Here is a 19657-nt window from a genome sequence, read left to right as displayed (position 1 = left end):
CCAATGCAGAATCCATACAATAAAAAGTACAAATTGTATGTATGCTAAAATTCTTTCCATTAAAAGTAAAAGTTAGTTTCCTGCTGAAGTTGTGAATTATACAGTAACTGACTTGAATGCACATCAGTTGGTAAGTTTTATTAGTTTAGTGACTGAGAAATATTTATCTATTGACTGTTATCATCCAATTGTCATACAGAACAGTGAAGAAAGGATTGTGTTTATTTCAGAGGGACAAGATATTTCCTAAGAGCCAGACTTGGACAGGGGAACTCAAACCATAGTTCAAAGAAAAACACTACCATCATTTATCTTAACTCTTTCAAAGGAGCAACGTTTCAAAGGAGCCTCCACCCCACAGACTTTAATAAAATTGAGGGGAAAGAGGTAGGAATGGAGGCAAATTTCAAGGAAGCGTTTTTGTTCTGTGTAATCAATCTGCTCCATACAACTTCTCCCTCCTGGTCTTCCATCCTTCCATCATGTAGCACAGCTCTGCGCCAGTACACTGTCTTCCTCCATCCTTGCTATTCACTCAGCTACCTTCTTCAAAACATCCTTCCTGAGCCTGTGCTACAGTAAGTTTTCGCCTGAATCACTTAGCAAGCCCCAGCTTAAGCTAGGAGTCAGACACAAACCTGTTTATTTTTATCCCTTATTTAAAAAATAACCAGTCACGCTTCATATACACATAACAGTACTTTATCCAAACATACTCCTTCATTTGAGGGTGCAACAACATGAGAACACAGAAGCATAAAAATACACCTAAATCAGTAGGGAAAAGAAGAATTTCTTTTGTTGGCGAACCCAAAACTTCAGCCTGGATTTTGCTCCCCAAATGGGCAATCAATAAACCATGAAATCTCTCAAGATTGAGATATCTTTATGCCTTCAATTCCATGTGACAGTGTGCAAACATTCCCTCTTCTTCAGAGTATCTCACAAGCATTCAACTGGGTCCTTTTCACAGCAAAGTTTTAGTAAGTGTCTAGTTCACCTCTTCATTTCCTACTTCAAAGCCATTCTCAGAATAGATCTGTAACTTCCAAATATCCAAGAATAAAAGACGCTTCATTTTTTAGATGGAATTATTTTAGAATACTGCACACAGAAGCTCAAATAGAAAAAAATTAAACTGAACTTCCAAAATGCCTTTTTTCCTTTTTTTTTTTTTTTTTTGAGGTTGGGGGGGGGGGGGGGTTGGGTTTTTTTGGGTTTTTTTTTTAAATATCTTTTCTAAGGGAGGAAGTAGCAAGAATTAATTTTTTTTTTTTTTATGAAAAGAGGAAACACGGGCATGGTGAGAGTGGAAAGGGGGGAGGGGAAATCAGGTTTACAGTACAAAGCCAGTTTAAAATTTCACAATAGAATGGTGATGTCAGTTCCATAATAAAGCAATTATCTATCTGCATTGTTTCTTAAAATTTTTATCTACAGCAAATAGTAACAGTAACAACCCAAAGATCCAAATAACATAACTCAGTATTCATCAACCCCACATTACCATAAAGTTTTAAGTATTTTTATTTTAACATTTAGCTTCACGGGTTTTTCAGTCTGTTCTCCTAAATTAATTGATATATTATCAACTCTCCTGGATATGACTGTAACTAGCAGAGAATATATAGACTACAGTACTTAGGTTTAATTATGTCAGTGGCTTAAGTTCTATCCTACAAAGACACATATAACTTCCTCCATAAAACTACACAATATATAAAATTGGTAATAAATAGCCCAGCAACAACTTTTACCGCTGACCCTATGTTCATTACACTGTTTATCAGTCTGATCATTTAAAAATTCTACACACCCCAAAAATATTATTCTTAATGATAGCAGAGGTTATCAGCTATTCAAAAAAATATATCTAGGTGTAACATACACAAAAACTTTACTGACAAGGCCTCCAGCGGACACAAATTATACTAGCCATAGAAGATTATTTTACTTTATTTATTTATATACAGTTACCCTACAAAATGGCATCCATCACCGAAACTTAAATTGCTGTCTAAACCAAATAATTATGGAATTCTTTTAACAGGGTTATAACATGCAATAGGATATCTGGTCAGATTGGAACTTGTTAAATGACTAAGGGAATTAAGTGCTTTCACTGCCACGGTATCTGAGCACACATCATCTGTAAGCTTATTTGAAAATGTACAATTTATTTTTTTATTTAACTAAAGTGTTAAGGCAATTCCATTCCAAACAACCTGCTATAACATTTATTGTACTAACTGATTCATTAATAGAATAGCTTAAAAGAAGATTCAGTTTTATAGAGATTTCATCTATGTAGAAAAATATTCTTATACTTACTGCTAAAATATCTGCCTCCACAGGTAAAAGATTCAGGAAAGCAAATAACTGAACAGTCAAAATAGTGTATATCTGAGTAGCAGACAACATCAGCATTCCTATTGACAACAGCATATTTTATTTAATACCTGCAACAAAAAAAAAAAAGAGAGTCAAGGCATATAGCAAATATTTTCCTCTGTCATTTTACTGGGCTCTATTGGTCAGTTAAAACTTTTCTTCTAAATTAAGTACACAAAATGTTATTCTACCTTTACTTTTGAGAAACAAGTAATCTTTAATTTATACGATTATTTTAGAGATAAGAGTCCCCTTTGCTAAGAACATGTAACCTCCATGAGAATACAGGCATAAAACACAAAAATTATAATAGCAGCACTTCAAAAAGCTTTAGGCAACACATAGCAATGCAAGCAGTATACAGGAATAAACACTTACACGATATTAATCATCCTTAGACATTCTCAATTTTAACCTTCCCTTCTTCTAGCATAAATCCAAATCGGCAAAATTCCTCATGTACCTGGAGTAATTCTACTAAAAGCATTTATTCTAAATATACACTTGCAAAACCAGTGTGATACCAACAGGTAACAAATACAAACTAGTTCTACCAACTTCACTAAAATTCACAAATGCTCAAACGTGACTCATGGTCCGGACAGCAGATGTAGTCTCCTGTAAAGTGTGTGCATTTCTGAGACCTTTCAAAAAAAGAACATAAATACTCTCTAAAGTATTTCACAAGCTCATGACATTAAAAGGAAGTTAATTCCGCTTTGTTAATAAATCTTCATCAAAACCAGCAGCAAAAAGCAACAGCTTGTGTCCGGAAATAAAGGGACATGTTTTCTAACAGAAACTGTTCTTTAAAACTGCTGATTAATCAAAGAAAAAAAAAAAAGAAACAAAAAAAGAGAAGGGTTAGGAGAAAGCAAAACAAATATTTTTATATTTTTGCTTTGCCACACGAAGAGGGTTTGGGTTTTTTAAAAATGTATTAAAAACACAAATTTAGGGCCTGAATGCCCTCCTTGTATGAGCAATGATATCTGCACCCTTAACTGAAGTCATTGAGAGTATCACATTACCCTCAAAAAAAACCACCAACAAAAAACAAGCCGAACAAAACAAACATTTGCATGAACAGAACTTTGAACTCCCTCTCAAATTTAACACCCACATCAACTGCAATAGTAATAGATTTCATTCCGTAATCTCTCATACCAAAAATTGGCCAATTTTACAATCATACATATCTTGAAGCCACAAAATCTGCCCATCAAATACAACACCGATGTTAAAGATACAATGTTTAAATTCTGAACATTTCAATTCTTTCCAGCAAAGATGAATGCTAACACTTAAGATAATAATACACAGCACTGCTCAGCTTAGAAATTCAGTATTCTTTGAAACAGGTTACAGATTACTTTCCACTTATCTCTTCCAAATAATCATTTTTCTGGCACCAATGAGAGTCCCGATCTAGACAACAAACATGATTCATGTTGAAATGTCATTTCCATGACTGATAAAGGCTATTCCTTAGGACCACAGAATTTATTGAATGTCTGTGAAAGACCAACTTCCTCCACACTTCTTATAGGGCTCTCAAATTTATGCTCTCACAATTCACATACATATAAACAGCATGGTGCAAACCTGCAACATTTGCTAAATATCATGTTTAACGTAGTAAGAAATGGTGTCTCTGCAAAGCTTTAGTCTAAAATGCTCAATACCATGTGCCCACGGGCATTTAATCTAATGCAGGTCTTTCAGATTCTAATACAAACAAAAGGCAATTACCTAATACACACTCATATGGGTAAAAATTCTACTACCTAAATTGCAAAATCAAGCATCCAAGAACTTGGGTTAGGCAAGGGAGAGGAAGAAGTTTCAGCCTTCCACATAACTGACTTATGTCTTTTAGTGCATGCTACTCTCACACTGAATAAAACAAGGTTCTGTAAGGGAAAAATATGAGAATATGATTTATTAAACTATATAGCCATTTCTACACAAAAGGGCAAATGGATAAACTGAAGTTGCACAAGGAGCCATAAAAGCAGCATTTCCTCATTTTGGAGTCCTTGAATTTCCACATAAACTGTACCTTTTAATACTTTTCCTCCCCCTTAGAAGTTTCCTAATGTTTTTAAAGGGGTTTAAATTCCTGTATATATACTTCCCACAGTTTGCAGTATGTTGGAGTTTGAGATTTAGCCTTAATTTGTGCTGTTGAGAAATGCAATCTGAACTGGAGGAATAGTTAGCTGACAAAGGGGTAGAGACTTCTAGAGAGGAAAGATGTGGAGCTGGATAAGAATCCTGGCCAGATGCCCACCCATCTATCTTCTCCCCCATCTCTCATGAGCTACATGTAGAGGCTTCTGTCCTGTCTGATGCTCCCAAAATACAGGCTGGATTACTGCCATGCCTCTCTCCCCCAGTCCTGTCTCTATAAAAATTAAACCAGTATTTGTTTTCTCCACCTCTTTACTGACTTTACTCTTTCACTTTCTCCTTCCCAGATGTTATATTCTATCAAGTTTATTTTATTAAAACAACTCAACATCAATGTACAATTTCACCACAGTGCTAGTATAACATGTTCTGCATCAATACTCTGAGTGACAAAAATACACTTAATCTATATGAGCATACTATAAGCCTTTATAAGCATACTGACATTGGAGATGTTTTCTAAATTTGCATTTTAAAAGAAAGCATTTAAACTATCTAATAACCTAGACCATTTAATAGCAGCACTTCCATCTACAGAACTTGAGAGACAACAACTATCATTCATTTCTGTGTGTCATGCTCTTACAATCTGACTGTACTACCCAAGTTTGGTGGGACAGCTACAAGCACACAAGCTTAGAGGGGAAAGACTCAGTGGGATTCTGCATTATGACCCACCTGAACAACAGACTCTTCGTCTGCTGGACATGGCCTTAAAAAAGAATGACAGAGAACTCTTTCACACAGAAAGTTTATTCCAAACGAAACTACTGAGTGAGGTAATATATTTTAGTGCTTAAACAAATACCTTTTTGTTTTTCTTTGAAGAGGACCATCTTAACAACGAAAACTCTTTAGAGCAAGGAGTAGTAATGGAGAATTTCCCTAACTAAGTCTCCCACAACAGCCTAACTTACTAACTTGGGATACAGTAAGAGAGGAGTGTAGAGCCTGATCATCATTAATTCCTAGAAAATCTCTGGCATCAGGAATAGCCCCATGACAATGGTGCTAGTCACTGTTAGTGAGAAGCAGCCAGGAAGAACCTCCCCCTGAGCTCTTACTTCTAAATGCCTTTCACTGCAAAAACACAACCTAATGCTGAAGATCAGGACCTCTGTCCTCCACTGACAAGTTACATCTGACAATTTCTCTTCATACTGTTGCTACAGTCATAATCCAGTCTTAAGACAGACAATGATTAGCTGCCTACAGAGGAACTTCATGTTCCTCTTAGGCTTAGCTACAACATGATGATATGCAGGCAATCTCTTAAGAACACAGAAGTACAAAATATCTTATTCCCCTTACAAAAACTCACACCTAAACGTGGTCAAGCTAAATAAATCCAACATTCAAAATTCCAACACATTCAACAAAAAACCACGTGATCCAGTACACCAGCTACTTCAGAGTACAAACCAAGCAACAATTAAGTGCTACATTCAGCATGAAATCTAACCACTTTCATTGCTGAATTTAAAAGAATTGCTTGGTCCATAGATGGATGACTAAGTCTCTCTAGTAATTCTTCTAGTCTCACAGTAAGAAATTACTTGAAATGACTTAAAATTAAAATAGTGGCAACACAAAACAACAGCAAATACACTGGATCCAATATTATTATAACAGTTAAAATAATTCAGGGACAAGTTTTAAAAGTAGATGGTACATGCTTGATAACAGCATTGTCAGAACACCTGGATCTCCTCTAACTTCTTTTATTGGAGGAATTAAAAGTACTTCACAAACAATTAAACTCAATTAGGTCATCCAAACTGTTTGTATGATTGTTGAAAACCTCTAGATTGAGGCTTCTTATTTAAATGGTTCCATGTGGATTTGTTTTCATCTGACTGTAGATACTTCATTCTGAAAATTGTAACTTTGTTGACTTAGGAAGTCACAGCCAAGACTACTACATTCTATTTCAGAATCAAGAAACACCTAAGAATTTCTGTCCTCCTGTCCTATCCTTTGTGGGTTTTTTAAGCAGAAAGCATTGTCCCATGATCTGAGGTCCTCAGCGTTAATTAAAGCAAAGACTGGAGAGTTAGATTTGATTTAAACTGACACTAACATGAAGATAATTAAAATTCATTATTACTAATGGGAGGAAAAAGCTGTTATTTTCAAAAATAGTTCTCATGATTATGACGATCATTCTGACATATGATGCTTTGCGAAACTTTCAACTGGTTAGCGGAACAGAAGTTACAGTCACAGGAACCCGTAATGAATTACGAAATTCATTAATTTTTATTTCTAAATTCCTATTTACCAGTTTCTCTCATGAGCCTGCCCTAACAAAGAGGATGTCAGTGAAACCATAAGGATAAACAACCATTGTTCAAAAAATACTATCATTTTTACCACGACAGAAGCAACAATACACTTGAAGCTATCACAGTACTTTAACCAATACAGAAAATTCAGCACATACCTTACAACACGGAGAAAACATTAAAATAGTATTGAGCAAGGTTAGAAAATACCAGAATTAAAGTTGTCCTTGCAGAGAACATACACGTACAGTGCAGTCTTCTCTGTCAAACAGTTACATACATACAGATTCTTCTGGGCCCAAGAACTACTGCCTCAAATGCAAGCAAAAAAGCCTTACAATTCCTGAAATTCCATGCCTCATTTGTAGACCACACTCTTAATTGAACGAGGCAGCTTATAGCACACATAGGTGTATGTAATTAAAGACTATACTGTAAACCACACAAAAAGAAGTTAAACTTGACTCTGCATTAAATCTTCAGCACTTTACCCCTGATTTTCCAGTACGTATAGGCAAAGTTCTCCTTAAGTAACTTTGGGCATTTTGAGAGTCTTTTTTTTTTTTTTTCCTTCCCACTCTACATCCTAGAACTCACAAAACAAACTAAGCCTGAGCAGCTACATCCCTCCGTCACAGGACTGAACAGGATCACCAGGTCAGAACTGAAGAGGTGAAAATGTGGGGTGTGCTGTAGGGTGTGCTGTATCACAGTATATCTACAAGCAGCAAGACAATCATGAAGTAAATACAGTAACTTGGAATACATCAGACAATGCACTGCCCATGAAGATAAGGCAGCAGTAGTATTTTTGTACATACAATAGAAAATACATTCCTAATTACACTTTTGAAGGAAGAGGACAGCAAAATGTCCATTCTACTTGAAGATAAGGATGGCTAAATAAGCTCGATACAAGAACTGACAATACACAACAGATGTATCTGTCTGCTGCACCAGACACTGAGAACACCTTGCCTACCTTTTAATATATTAACAGTATTGTTTGTATTAAAAATAAGGTGTTACAAAACACACAGTGTTTTTAACACAATACACTGACTCCCAGACCAGAATAGGCAACCTGAGTGGAAAACATTCTTCTGGATAGACCTGCACCCCATCAAAAATACCAGTTTCATACCTGCCAATGTGAACAAGCCTTGTGAACACATTTAAGACTTATGTCATGAAAAAATTACATGGCTTGGGACACGGATAAGAATATTCAGAGTTTTTGGCAACTCTCCACAAACCAAGCTCCACAAAGTATATACAAGTATCAAAATTTCAAAAGTCTGTATCTCAATCAACTCAAAATGAATTTCACAGCAAAAGACAACACAAAGCAATTCCTTGCCCACATGGTTATGCTCATACTTCAACTCTCTCCAGAAAACAGCTGTTTCCCCTCCCATTGGTGAAAAAAAACCCCTAACCTGCACATCTGTATTAAACAAACTTAATTCTATTTTAGTGCCAAATAGGATCACAATGCTTACAGCAATCACAAAAGTCACATGAGCATAGAGAAACTTTGTCCTGCCACGAACTCAGTGACAACATTCTAAATATTTTGGTAGATTGGGCTGCACCTTCCAAAATTACCCAAGCAGTGGATGAACAAAAGTGACACAAATATCAATAATTTTCACACATATCCCCAAAAGCCCCAGTGTCTCTGGCTTTTTGCATTCTGATGCCATCGTATCATTACTGACCCGAATCTCCATCTAAGATCTATCCGCTGAACTGAAAACTAATGCACACAAAGGAGGTTCAGCGTTCCGATCTGCTAATGCGCAGGAACGATTCCTCTCGGTTTGCTTTCCTCTTTTTATTAGCAATTTGGCTGTCAGCCAGCCAGCCTCCATGCTACTCATGATCTTCCGAGCACAACCAGCGCCTCAGCGCACAGCCAGCCTCCGAGGAACCACGCAGCAGGCAGAGCTGTGCAAGGCCAGAGTGAGGATTTAGCTTCCATCGCTCTCGAAGCGATGCCCGGCGAGCCCTTTACCCACCGACCGAGGTGGATCTCCGCGCAGACCGCAGAGACGGCCTGCGGGAAAAGCAAGCGCCAGGGCCAGCGACGCTGGCAGCCGGGCACACCGCGGCGGGGCCCGAGCCGCGGGGCCGCGGCCAGCCCCGCCTCGCCGCTCGAAGGGCGGAGGCGAATAAGCGCTGCGCAATGGAGCGACGGGCCCGCTAATTCCTTAACCGCCGCGAAGCCAGGGCGCCCGGCAGCAGGGAAGAGGCCGGAGGGGACCCGGCGACCGCGTCCCCCGCCCCGGCGGCCCTCACCTGCGGGCCCGGCTCAAGGCCCGGCGCGGGGAGCCGAGGGCCGCGCCTAGGCCGACTCCATGGCGGTCTCCGCCCGCTCAGCGGCCACGGCGGAAGTCCCGCCCCGCCGCCGCGCAGCAAGAGGCGTCGACTCGGGGCAAGCTATTGCTCGCCGGGGCTGCCACTCAGCCGCCGGCGCGTGACGCGAGGCGGGCTTAGCAGGCGAGCGGGCGGTGCCGAGCTCTGCAGTCGGCCCCGCCTCTGCCGCGCCCTGCGCCAGGGCAGGGGGCGGGACGGGGCGGGGCGGGCTAGCTGCGGCCGCCTCACCCTCCGCCGCCGACACCGCCCACTTGGGCTGAGGCGGTGGCGGCGGCTCCTCCTCCTCCTCCTCCTCTGCCTCCCCTCCCCGCACCGGCCGCCCGCGCCGTCAGCAACCGGCGGCCTCCCGGGGGAAGGCGAGGGGCGCAGACGTGTCCGCTGTCACCGCTTTCCGATACTGGCGGCCCGGCCCGGCCCCGCCCGGCGCGGCGCGGCCTCCTCAGCGCCTCGAGTGCGGCGGGAGCGTGTCTCGGCCAGGGTTTGCCGTCGCCTCCGAACTGGCGGTTAGCGTGAGGGACAGCAGAGCGCTCCCGCGAAGGGAACCTGGGGAAGCAGGTAACGGAGACGAGCGTCGGCGCCTCCCGCTGCAGCCGCCCCCTCGCCGCCTTCACCTCGGCTCGCAGCCCGCCGGCTCTTGTGGGAGCTGGAGGCGTGGCCTACGCGTTCACCGGCCGCCGCCTCCCGCCCGCGCCGCGCCGCGCCCCCGGTGGCAGCGGCGGCGGGAGCTGGCGCCGAGGGCCGCGGGGGACGGCGCGGGAGCCGAGCGGGCTTCAGAAGCGGACGGCGGGCTCCAGCAGTGTGTGGGAGACGGGGCGGCGGGGGTTCCCCCTCCGCTGACTGTAGCCCAGCTCTGTGTTTAAAAAAACAGAAGAACGCACTTGAGAAATGTCACCTAAGCACAAAAAGTGAGCGGGGCGAGGTAGCGACGCGGGGGTCGGCCTCTTTTCTCAAGTAACAAGCGATAGGACGAGAGGAAACGGCCTCCAGTTGCGCCAGGGGAGGTTTAGATTGGACATCAGGAAAAATTTCTTCACCGAAAGGGCTGTCAAGCACTGGAACGGGCTGCCCAGGGAAGTGGTGGAGTCACCATCTCCGGAGGGATTTAAAAGACGTGTAGATGTGGTGCTTAGGGACGTGGTTTAGTGGTGGACCTGGCAGGGCCAGGTTAACGGTTGGACTCGATGATCCTAAAGGTCTTTTCCAACCTAAACGATCCTATGATAAATAGCATACTTGCTATGTTATGCCAGTTACTGCTTTTGTATCCTTCAGGGGTTGACAATATCTCATACATATGAGAAGAATGAGTGAAGGTCCTTTTCCTTCAATGTGTGGTATGCTTAGCTTTAACAGAATAATATTTATGGAAAAAAACATGCAGCCTTTCTCTAAAGTTCACTTCTATACAGATTTGTGTCTTCCCTTAATTACTCTTTTCCTTCATGCTTACAATAACATTTTTTCTGGGCAAGATACATGATGTTCTATACACACAGAAGGGATATGTAGACTAGAATTACGACTGCCTGACCAGCCACTCGGAAACAGTATGAATTTTTATCCTTTGACCAGATTCACAACAGGTAAAGGAACTTAACTGTACTCGAAACGTTTTGCCTTTGTCAAACTGGCTGCTAAGTTTCAAAGATGGTACAGTGGGGAGTAAATAGCAAGTGAACAGGCATTTCTCACATCAATTTTGTTTCACTGGGAAGCAAGGATGTAAAAACTACTGTGATTTTTAAAGGATTTTTTTCCTACAAAATATGAAATGCAGGAGTACTTAATGAATTTATAAATTGCTCATTGCTGTAATACTTGACTGCATGTAAATCCGGTGGACTTTTACCTTACATACAGGTTTGGCAGCTTCTGTCAACATTTGGATCTGCGTGGCTCTGTAATTTTCTGTGATAGCAGTACCAATGTCTTGGGAGATGTAGTGACTAAGGAAAAAGGAAGAACTCGCGAAAACATTGTGGGATTTTAAAAGCACATATTATGGTTTCTAGCTTATGACACCAGTCTTCCCTATCAGGAGAGGATGAGCGGAAAAGTTCATCTCAGTAACGGGAGATAATATCTGGATTTTTTCCCCAGTTTCATTGTGAGGTAATGGGCAGCATTTCCAGAAGGTATGGATCTCTCTAACAGCTATGTCCGTTATTATTTTGAGGCCAGCTGGGGAGCTAATGTCCTTTACACAAATTAGTGGAGATAGCCTTTGCGTATACCTTTTTTCTTTCCTGGAATGTTAAAGTATTCCACAACTTGGTCAATTTTCTGAACTCGTCCTTGGGCTATTTTAAAATGGTCCTATCACCCTAACACAGGGTGTTTCTGTGTTCACACAGTATGTCTCTTTTCTGCCTGGCGTACCATAGGATTCCTGAGTGGACTGGATGCCTGCTAAGGAAAGGGCTTCACAAAGATCGATCCCACTAGTTTTGTGGCAGTGGAGAACATCACAGTTTCGCAGGTGGATTGTACGTGCCTACTATTGAGCAAATCCTTCTAGAAATTTGCACATTCCAGTTAGGTAGATAATATCTTCGTATTACCTGTTGGTTCATTTTATGTTTCCAGTCTTTGACTTCGCCTCATTATTCTTCTTGCCATGTATACTGTGTATTTCTCTGCACTATCCTACTGATGCTCTTATGGCACAAAGGAAACAAGCTGCCATTCTGACCCAATTACCAAGATTCCTAGAGCAGTAGTTAGGAATTAGTATTGAACGTATAGATATTCAGGGTTTTTTTTCCTCCTTTTTTCATGCTTGTTATCTCCTCCATCTTATTTCTTTTTTACCTTCTCCCATCGTTTTTATACTTGCTTTTCAAGCATAAGATTTGTATTCCCTTTTCTCACTTCTGAACTTACTTTCTAATCACCTTTAGTTTATGATTTCACAGTCTGTTACTGTACTGTGTTCTTAAAATATGCACGCACATATACGCACACATTTCTTCAAGGTAGACCAAAGGTTTTCTGATTTCTGGCTTAAAGAAATTATCCAAACATAATGGAGATACTTTTATATGAAAAAGATTAAAAGTATAAGATAAGCTGTCCCATTTAGTATTCACTTCTCTGCTATTTTCTGGAGGAAAAAATCCACCAAAGTTTTTCATTATATAATGCATATGTGCTTTAGAAACATATACAAGTAAAACTTGTATCTTTCTCAAAATTCCATTTAGCTAATGCATTAACTCTTGTAAGGCTAATTGGTCAATTAGCCTGCTGAGAGGAGACAGTGCATATCTGTAATTCTACCAGCGTACGTATATGTGTTAGGAATTTTTAGAGCTGAAGGATGTATTATCCTAAACAGCAAAGCCAAACTGTTGGCCAAGAGCAGAGTAGCCAGAATTAATCTATTTTCTTGGAGTCACTTAATCTTAAATATGAGTAGAAGAAGATGGCAGTTGCCTGCAAAAAACTTGATGTTGATCCACCGAACTTAAATATTTGTAGAGAGATTCCTTACATATCTTGGTAAACAAATATAACAGAGATCCTAATGGATGTAATCTTTATCCTACTCCCATGAAAGAATTGGTCTTTGTAAAAACTTATTTTGATAGTTTGTCAACTAATTAGAGATCCCACCCTCTTTCAAATACTAGCTCCGTTCTTCCGAAGTAGCTTGCATTTGATTGCGGCTGCAGATGAGAGGTGAGGTTGAAACCCTTCTGAGAATTCCCAGGAAAAATATTCTGTGAACGTCTGTTTTGTTTATGGTAGGTTTAAAGGGAGTGTCTTCTTCTAGAACATCTAGCTTTACTTGCCACTGAACTGGAGACAGCAGGAAAATGTGTGAATTATTGTATGCTTTCAAAACACAATTCCCTGGCTCTCTTTCAAAATACAAAAATCCACGAGTCTTCTGTAATTCAGAGATGATCTGTCAGCATAAAGTGTCCTTCAGACCAGAAATCGCAAAATAAATGGAGACTAAAAAATGATGCATCGGTAACTGCAAGGAATAGTAATCGTAAGCAAAACAGACCATGTTAACAGTAGTGCTAAAAATACATTTTATTTGTACAAGGAAGGGAGTTATGTTCCATAATTAGTTTCTCTTTAGTAAATTGTAATATGTTCTATGGCAGTGTTTAAACACAGTATTGAAAATAGGAGAGGATGTCTTGAAATGAGAATTTCCAATGCAGTGAGAGTACTGCTGTGCTCATTAAACATAACCTTAGCTAAGTCACCCAGGTCTCTCTGCACTCTTAAACTTTCTAGTTCAAGTCCTAGAAATGGTCTAACTATAGTAGCATAGAGTATTGTATTGGTTAATTTATTCTGCAGTATACGTAAGTGTCTCCTTGCTTTGGTATTCCCATCTGTTAACTGGGGATCATTATTATTTCTTACATCAGAGTTACAATATTTTAAGATCTTTTGTGCTCTTCAGATGAAAAGTGTTATGAAGGGAGAGTATAATCTTTTAGGGGCCGAAGCTGGATAAAAGAGCAACCATAGGCAGGACACTGAAAATTGCTAAGGTAAATCAAATCATCAGCTGAGGAGACAGAGGTCCTGAGCGGGGGTTAAAACTGGCAAAGGAGAGACGGAATTCAGATGAATGACTGAAATCTGGAAGATTTGGGTGAAGAATCAGCAAATGAGAAGGGAAGTTAGTTTCTGAACTGGTTTGGAGGGTTTTTTTTGATTCAGCTTGTGGTTATACCAACCAGAAACAGGCTGAGTCCAAAATAAAGACACTTGAATTATTGTTTAGCAGCACCAGTGAATAGTCTGTCCTGAGTGGAGTAGAGGGTAGATTTAGATTAGATGTAAGGAAGAAGTTCTTCACTGTGAGGGAGGTGAGGCACTGGAACAGGTTGCCCAGAGAAGTTGTGGCTGCCCCATCCCTGGAATTGTTCAAGGCCAGGTTGGATGGGGCTTTGAGCAACCTCATCTAGTGGAAGGTGTCCCTGCCCATGGCAGGGAGGTTGGAACTAGATGATCTTTAAGGTCCCTTCCAACCCAAACCATTCTGTGAGTCTGTGAGTAATACTTCCCCAAGTCCAGGTAGATGTACCAAGTAGACAATACAAAAATCTACCTTGTAGCTTGGAAAAAATATGGCAGGACTGTCTGTGGAATGCACAGGTCAGATGCATAGAAGGACTTGGCAAATAAAATTATTTGGATGAGTCGATGAGGAACTTTGCTACTTTGGGTGTGAAAATCTGCTGGAAGGTCATGCTTGAAAGCCAAAACTACGAACAAAAATCTGCAATCCTAATATACCACCAAAAGTTGTTTTCATTTGAGCAGATGGCTAAGAAATTACATTCCCTTCATGCTATTCACAGTCGTTACCTCTACTTCCTCCGTTATGATTTTAAGAAGTAATGTGAAGCTATCGTCTAAAATCTCCGAAGAACAAGTGCTGAAGTACTACATCTGGTATCTCAGAGTCTCTGATATCTGTGCTTTTAACACTGGACTTGCTCCTGGAAAGCACTCGAACTAAATAAGGAAAAGGTTAGGAATGAATCTGTAATGTATTTTCTTATCTTTCATAGTAGAAGGTCTTGGTCCTGAGATCTATTGACCATCATTAACCAGAGCACTTAACAGGGTGGGTGAATGTTTAAAACAGGGTGGGGTGGAGGGGGAGTGGAAATAATGGACAAACTTACCAAGAATAGATTATTTTAGCTTGATAGCCACTCACGAGGAAGCCATAGCGTTAAGGCTACTCTCCTGGAGAGTAAGAACCCTCACCCCACTGGCCTTGCAGGAACTTGTGCTATACCTATTTCCCAGCCACGAAGTGGCAAAAATTTCCTGTAGATGTAGCTATGGTAATTTATCAGTTTATAAATTGAAGATACAGTTATACTGGAACATAGCTGTTGGCAAGCGTGACATTTCACCCAGCTGTGTGGGACAGCTGGAAAGGGTTCTTGACTGCTGGTCTTACGGAAGAGCACAGCGTTACCGAGGAAAGGCCAGTTCTTCAGTCTGGTAACAAAATGCAGTCAAGTATTTTTCCGCTCACATTTTCCAAAGGCTATTGTGTTCTAAAACAGACCCTTCAAAAGCTGACCAGCCTTTTCTCTTTAAGGAAATGAACTACCTCCTAAAAGAGAAAAAAGTTCTATGAGAAGTAAGTTACGCATCGTTTTTAGTAATTTAGAACCTTGTTATCTTTTTTTTTTTTTGGCTTTATTTAACATGGTAGGAATACACGTTTTCAGAAAGTCATTTTAGGCAGATGGGAACGTTGGTGCCATCTCCAGGTGACTGCAGCCCAGAAACGCCGCTGCGTACGGCCCGTGGGACACGGCAGTGTCACCAGTGTCATCTTTTCCCTTTAAATTTGGCCAATGCAGCACAGTGCCCCCCCATGGGATCTCGGTGTTAGCGCGGGCTGTACGCGCAAAATGGCTTTGAATTGCGTATGTAAGGTCGGGTAAGAGAATTACCGGGAAGCAAAGGTCGCTAAAATGAGGATTTCGGCGCAGGTGTGTGAAGCAGAAGAACGGTTCCACCGCAGTAACGAAGACCTCGGGGAGACCTCGTCGTTCTGGCCGCTGCCCGTTTGCGTGCTGGGCAGCCAGCAGCGCTCCCGCCGCGCCCGCGCCCTCTCTCTCCCGTGGCTCCCCAGGCTGGTTCTGTCCGCCGTCCCCTCACAACAGCGCGTTCTCCGCGGCGCTGCGCCCCGCCGCCTCCGCGCAGCCCGGGGCGGGGCTCGGCTCGGCGGGAACCCCGGCCCCGCCCGCCTCTCCTCAGGCCGGCGCCGCCGCCACCCGGCCGGCGAGGGGCTGCCGCGGGGGCGGGCGCTGCTCCTCCCGCCCCGCCCCGCCCCGCCGCGGGGGCGGTGGCCGCCTCCCGGGCGCCGAGCTCCGGCCCCTTCCTGGGCGGGCGGCGGCGCGGGGATGCTGCTGGTGCTGTCGGAGGAGCAGAAGGCGCACCTGGGCTGCCTGCCGCGGGTGGGCGCCGCAGGTCCGGCAGCGTCTGCCTCCGGCCGCCCCGGAGCCGGCGGGGAGGGGAGGCGGTGGTTGGGGGGGGGCGCAGCCCGCCCGGCGGGGCTGGGAGGGGGGCGGCGGCCGGCGGCGCGGCCTGCAGCGGAGTCGCCTCTTCTCGTTTCAGCTTTCGGCGAGCTGGGGCGCCTGGCGGTGGAGCTGCTGCGGCGGGGCGCGGCGGCGCGGGCCTGCGAGGCGGCCGCCAGTAAGAGCCGGGCCGGGCCGGGGGCTGTCACGGGGGGAGGGGTCCGGGGCCGGCGTCCGGGGCCGGCCGTAGCGAGTCCGTAGCGGGGGCGGGAGAGCGGGAAACGCGGTGGCTGCCGGAGGGGAGGGGGGCTGACGGCAGGGAGCGGCCGCGGGCAACCGGGCCCGGCGGGACCCCGGGCAGGCAGCGCCCGGTCGTGCTCGGTGCCCGGGGAGGGGAGGGGGGGGGGGCGACCGCAGGCCCTTCTCTGCCGGGAGGGGGTCTGCGGGCTGGCCTGTTGCCTGCCCGCGCATTCGGGGCGCAGTTGCGGTACGTGAGCGTGCGGTTTTCTCCGCGTGGGGCCGAAAGAGGTGGGTTTGGGTTTTTCTTGGGTTCCGGTTGGTTTGTTCGTTGCGGGCGGGTGGGGGGCGTAACGCGCTGCCTGAAAGGTGCACAGCCCTCTGCTTTTTTTTTGTCTTTTCGGTGACTATTTTGCAAGGTAGCTGTGGATAAATTTCCAGTTGTACATATCGTTGCTGCGGCAGCTTCATAAGGAAGTAAAAGGTACTTTGTGCTTTCTTTGAAGGAAAACTTAACGTTGGTGTTGACACCATTCAGCGTGGGGTGGAAGGACTAACCTACCTTCTTACGGAAAGCTCCAAGCTTATGGTAAGGATACCTTTGTGTAATGAATGCAGGGACACACTCAAGAGATGTCTTCTGAACACTTACAGCTCTGTAAATGCTGATGAACGGGGAAAACCTAGTTCAAAATTCTGATGACGTATTCTTTTAATTTAAAAAAAAACTTTGTTCTGTTACTGGATCACTGGAATTTGTATTGAGTGTCTGAAGCTAAAACTCAACAACGTTTTAGTGGCATATAGCAAGAACGTGTAGTAATGTAGTCCGTACAGAGAAGCACGCTTCAGGATTAAGCTCTATCTAAATAACAAAACTTGAGTGATGATGATGTTGTTCAGCTCCTGTGCAGGATGTGTGCTGTACTAACCCACGGTTAAGCATTCCGTGTGTTTGTCTGATACAGTAGGTTTGAGACCTTTTTCAGCTCCTAACATCAGAAGTTCGGGTGAGTGTAAGCAGATATTAAAATAAAAAAAAATATATATAGTTGGATAATAACTTCTTCCATTGGAAAGACTTTTTACTGTTGATGTAGTAGAAGAGTTGAACAACGAAGACATGGAGAATGGATAGAGAGACACGTAATTCCAAATTAAACTCAAGCAGGCATTGTTCTGAAGAGCAGGTGGGGAAGGGATTGAAATATTGCAGAATCTTCCCTTGAAGTAAGGTGACTTGACTGACAGATAAATTATAGTGTATTATGGTAGAATATAGTTGATCACAGAATGTGTTTATGGTACAAATGCATTGTAAAGGTATGACACTTTCTGTTGAGTAAATAACTGCTTCCACAAGGATGAACCAAGCTTCTCCAGTTCAGCACAGAGGCATTGACCTGTGGGAATCGGCTTCTTGGGGCCACTCTAAGGTACTGTAACATGAACCTTAAAAGTTGTACCTGGTGCTCGCTTACATGTGCAGACAATTGGATCATTTCAGAGTATTTATAATTCGAGTATCAGTATTATGTTAACATGTTGATAAACTGATGATCGAAATACGTACTTCCTCATGACAAAGCTGAGATGCTTTTTTGTGCTGCTTTTTGTTCTCTGATGTGGAGGCTTAAATGTGAGGATGTTGAATGTTTTTCTTTTTAAAAAAAAGATCTAAAACTGCTCCTGAAGCTGATGCAAATCAGCTGTAATACATCCACATGTGTAAATCACGTAAACCAGGATAATTTGTTTTGTCCTAGCTGTAGAATTGTCCTCGCACATTCCTGCAGGAAAATGGCCGCACCACACCATACATAACGTTTACTTACCATTTTACTTGTTTCTCAACAAATAACGGTTATTACATAGTTCCGTATTAAGGCCTAAATTGTTATTTTTAGATTTCTGAGATAGACTTCCAAGATTCCATTCATGTTCTGGGATTCTCAGATGAATTGAACAAATTACTGCTCCAGCTATACCTCGATAACAGGAAGGAGATAAGAAGCATTCTCAGTGAGCTGGCACCAAAGCTTCCCAGCTACCACAATCTTGAATGGAGACTGGATGTGCAGGTAACTTCTCTTACGTTTTCGGTATTCTGTATTTTACTGTACATTTTTTTAACATCATAAACAACTACTAAACAATGAATTTATAGTCTTTCAAAGTAATTGAGGCAACAGTTTTTCCTGTATTTAAAACTGACATAATTTTGTTATTGCACTAAAGATAGCTAGTTATGAGATGAACAGGATATGTAACGATGTTGCTTTCTGAAAATTGAATTTATAGCTCCATTGGTGTTTTTTTAGCATATACTAAATACATTCGTTCTTAGTTATCACCTAATTTTCAGAAATAGTATGAAAGCATTGATCAAGGTGGATTAGTGTTGCCTTAATGATAAACCTAAATAATAGATTGTGTGTATCTTTAATGTGGATGAAAAGGATTTTTAAACAGTCTTCCAAGTGGGTCCTGCAAACCTGTTGTAAATATGGAAGTTGATAACCATCTTTTGTCTGTTTATTTGTTTCCCTATTCCCATTTCATCTAAACTCCCTCATGCAGCTTGCAAGCAGAAGCCTGAGACAACAGATTAAGCCTGCTGTGACTATGAAGCTACATCTTAATCAGAACGAAGATCAAATTGCCCAAGTGTTGCAAACCGACCCTTCTACCCTCCTCCACCTAATTCAGCAACTGGAACAAGCGTTGGGGGAGATGAAAACAAACCATTGCAGGAGGATAGTGCGCAACATGAAATAGTATTGATTCGTGGCTGTTGTCTTACTAAGCAGTTTGTGAAACAACTAAAAAGAATGTTCACAAATACACTTTGAGGAAAAATAAACATCTGGATCAGATGAAACGCTTTCCTGTGCCAGGATCTTGAGCCAGTAATTATAGGCTGAATGTCCTCTGGTGCTAACTTTATACACCTGACTGATATGAGATAGGTAATTGGTATTGCCTTACTTGCAGATGTAGAAATTCAGCATGCTATGCGGAGAATTTCTTTAGCCCTAACTTAGTATAGTTCTACTTGAAGAGCTTTCCTACATTAAGGAGAGCTGTCTTAATATTACATGAAGCTGCACATTTATTTTTACATTTATCGAGTAGTTTTTTTCCCTTGATTTT

General features: G+C 42.5%; 2 protein-coding genes across 4 annotated transcripts in view; one reads left to right on the top strand and one right to left on the bottom strand.

Moving 5' to 3' along the window:
• RNF13 (ring finger protein 13) overlaps positions 1-9297 on the bottom strand; it is a 46928-nt gene extending 37631 nt beyond the window's left edge. Inside the window, exons 1-2 of one of the 2 annotated variants that reach the window (XM_030028517.2) lie at positions 9171-9297; positions 2332-2459 (exon numbers count right to left, since the gene is read on the bottom strand). In XM_030028517.2, the coding sequence (XP_029884377.1) occupies positions 2332-2445 (114 nt within the window). In that variant the 5' untranslated portion in view covers positions 2446-2459; positions 9171-9297. Of the gene's footprint in view, positions 1-2331; positions 2460-8590; positions 8934-9170 lie in introns of those variants that run through there. The other variant, XM_041126934.1, reaches the window with a different exon arrangement.
• Positions 9298-16108: 6811 nt separating this feature from the next.
• COMMD2 (COMM domain containing 2) lies at positions 16109-19385 on the top strand. 2 transcript variants are annotated; one of them, XM_030028512.2, is made up of 5 exons: positions 16109-16220; positions 16368-16445; positions 17011-17093; positions 18412-18585; positions 19085-19385. In XM_030028512.2, exons 1-5 carry the CDS (start codon positions 16154-16156, stop codon positions 19280-19282), a joined length of 600 nt encoding a protein of 199 aa, XP_029884372.1. In that variant the 5' UTR covers positions 16109-16153; the 3' UTR covers positions 19283-19385. The 2 variants fall into 2 exon arrangements, with proteins under 2 accessions (XP_029884372.1, XP_029884373.1); XM_030028513.2 differs by lacking the exon at positions 16368-16445 and having other exon boundaries at positions 16139-16220.
• The last annotated feature ends 272 nt before the right edge of the window (positions 19386-19657 follow it).

This window comes from Aquila chrysaetos, chromosome 10 (genome assembly GCF_900496995.4).
Source record: "Aquila chrysaetos chrysaetos chromosome 10, bAquChr1.4, whole genome shotgun sequence".
In the NCBI taxonomy this organism is placed as follows: domain Eukaryota; kingdom Metazoa; phylum Chordata; class Aves; order Accipitriformes; family Accipitridae; genus Aquila; species Aquila chrysaetos.
The sequence above is the reverse complement of the archived record's forward strand: the minus strand, read 5'-3'. Positions and strand labels throughout refer to the sequence as shown.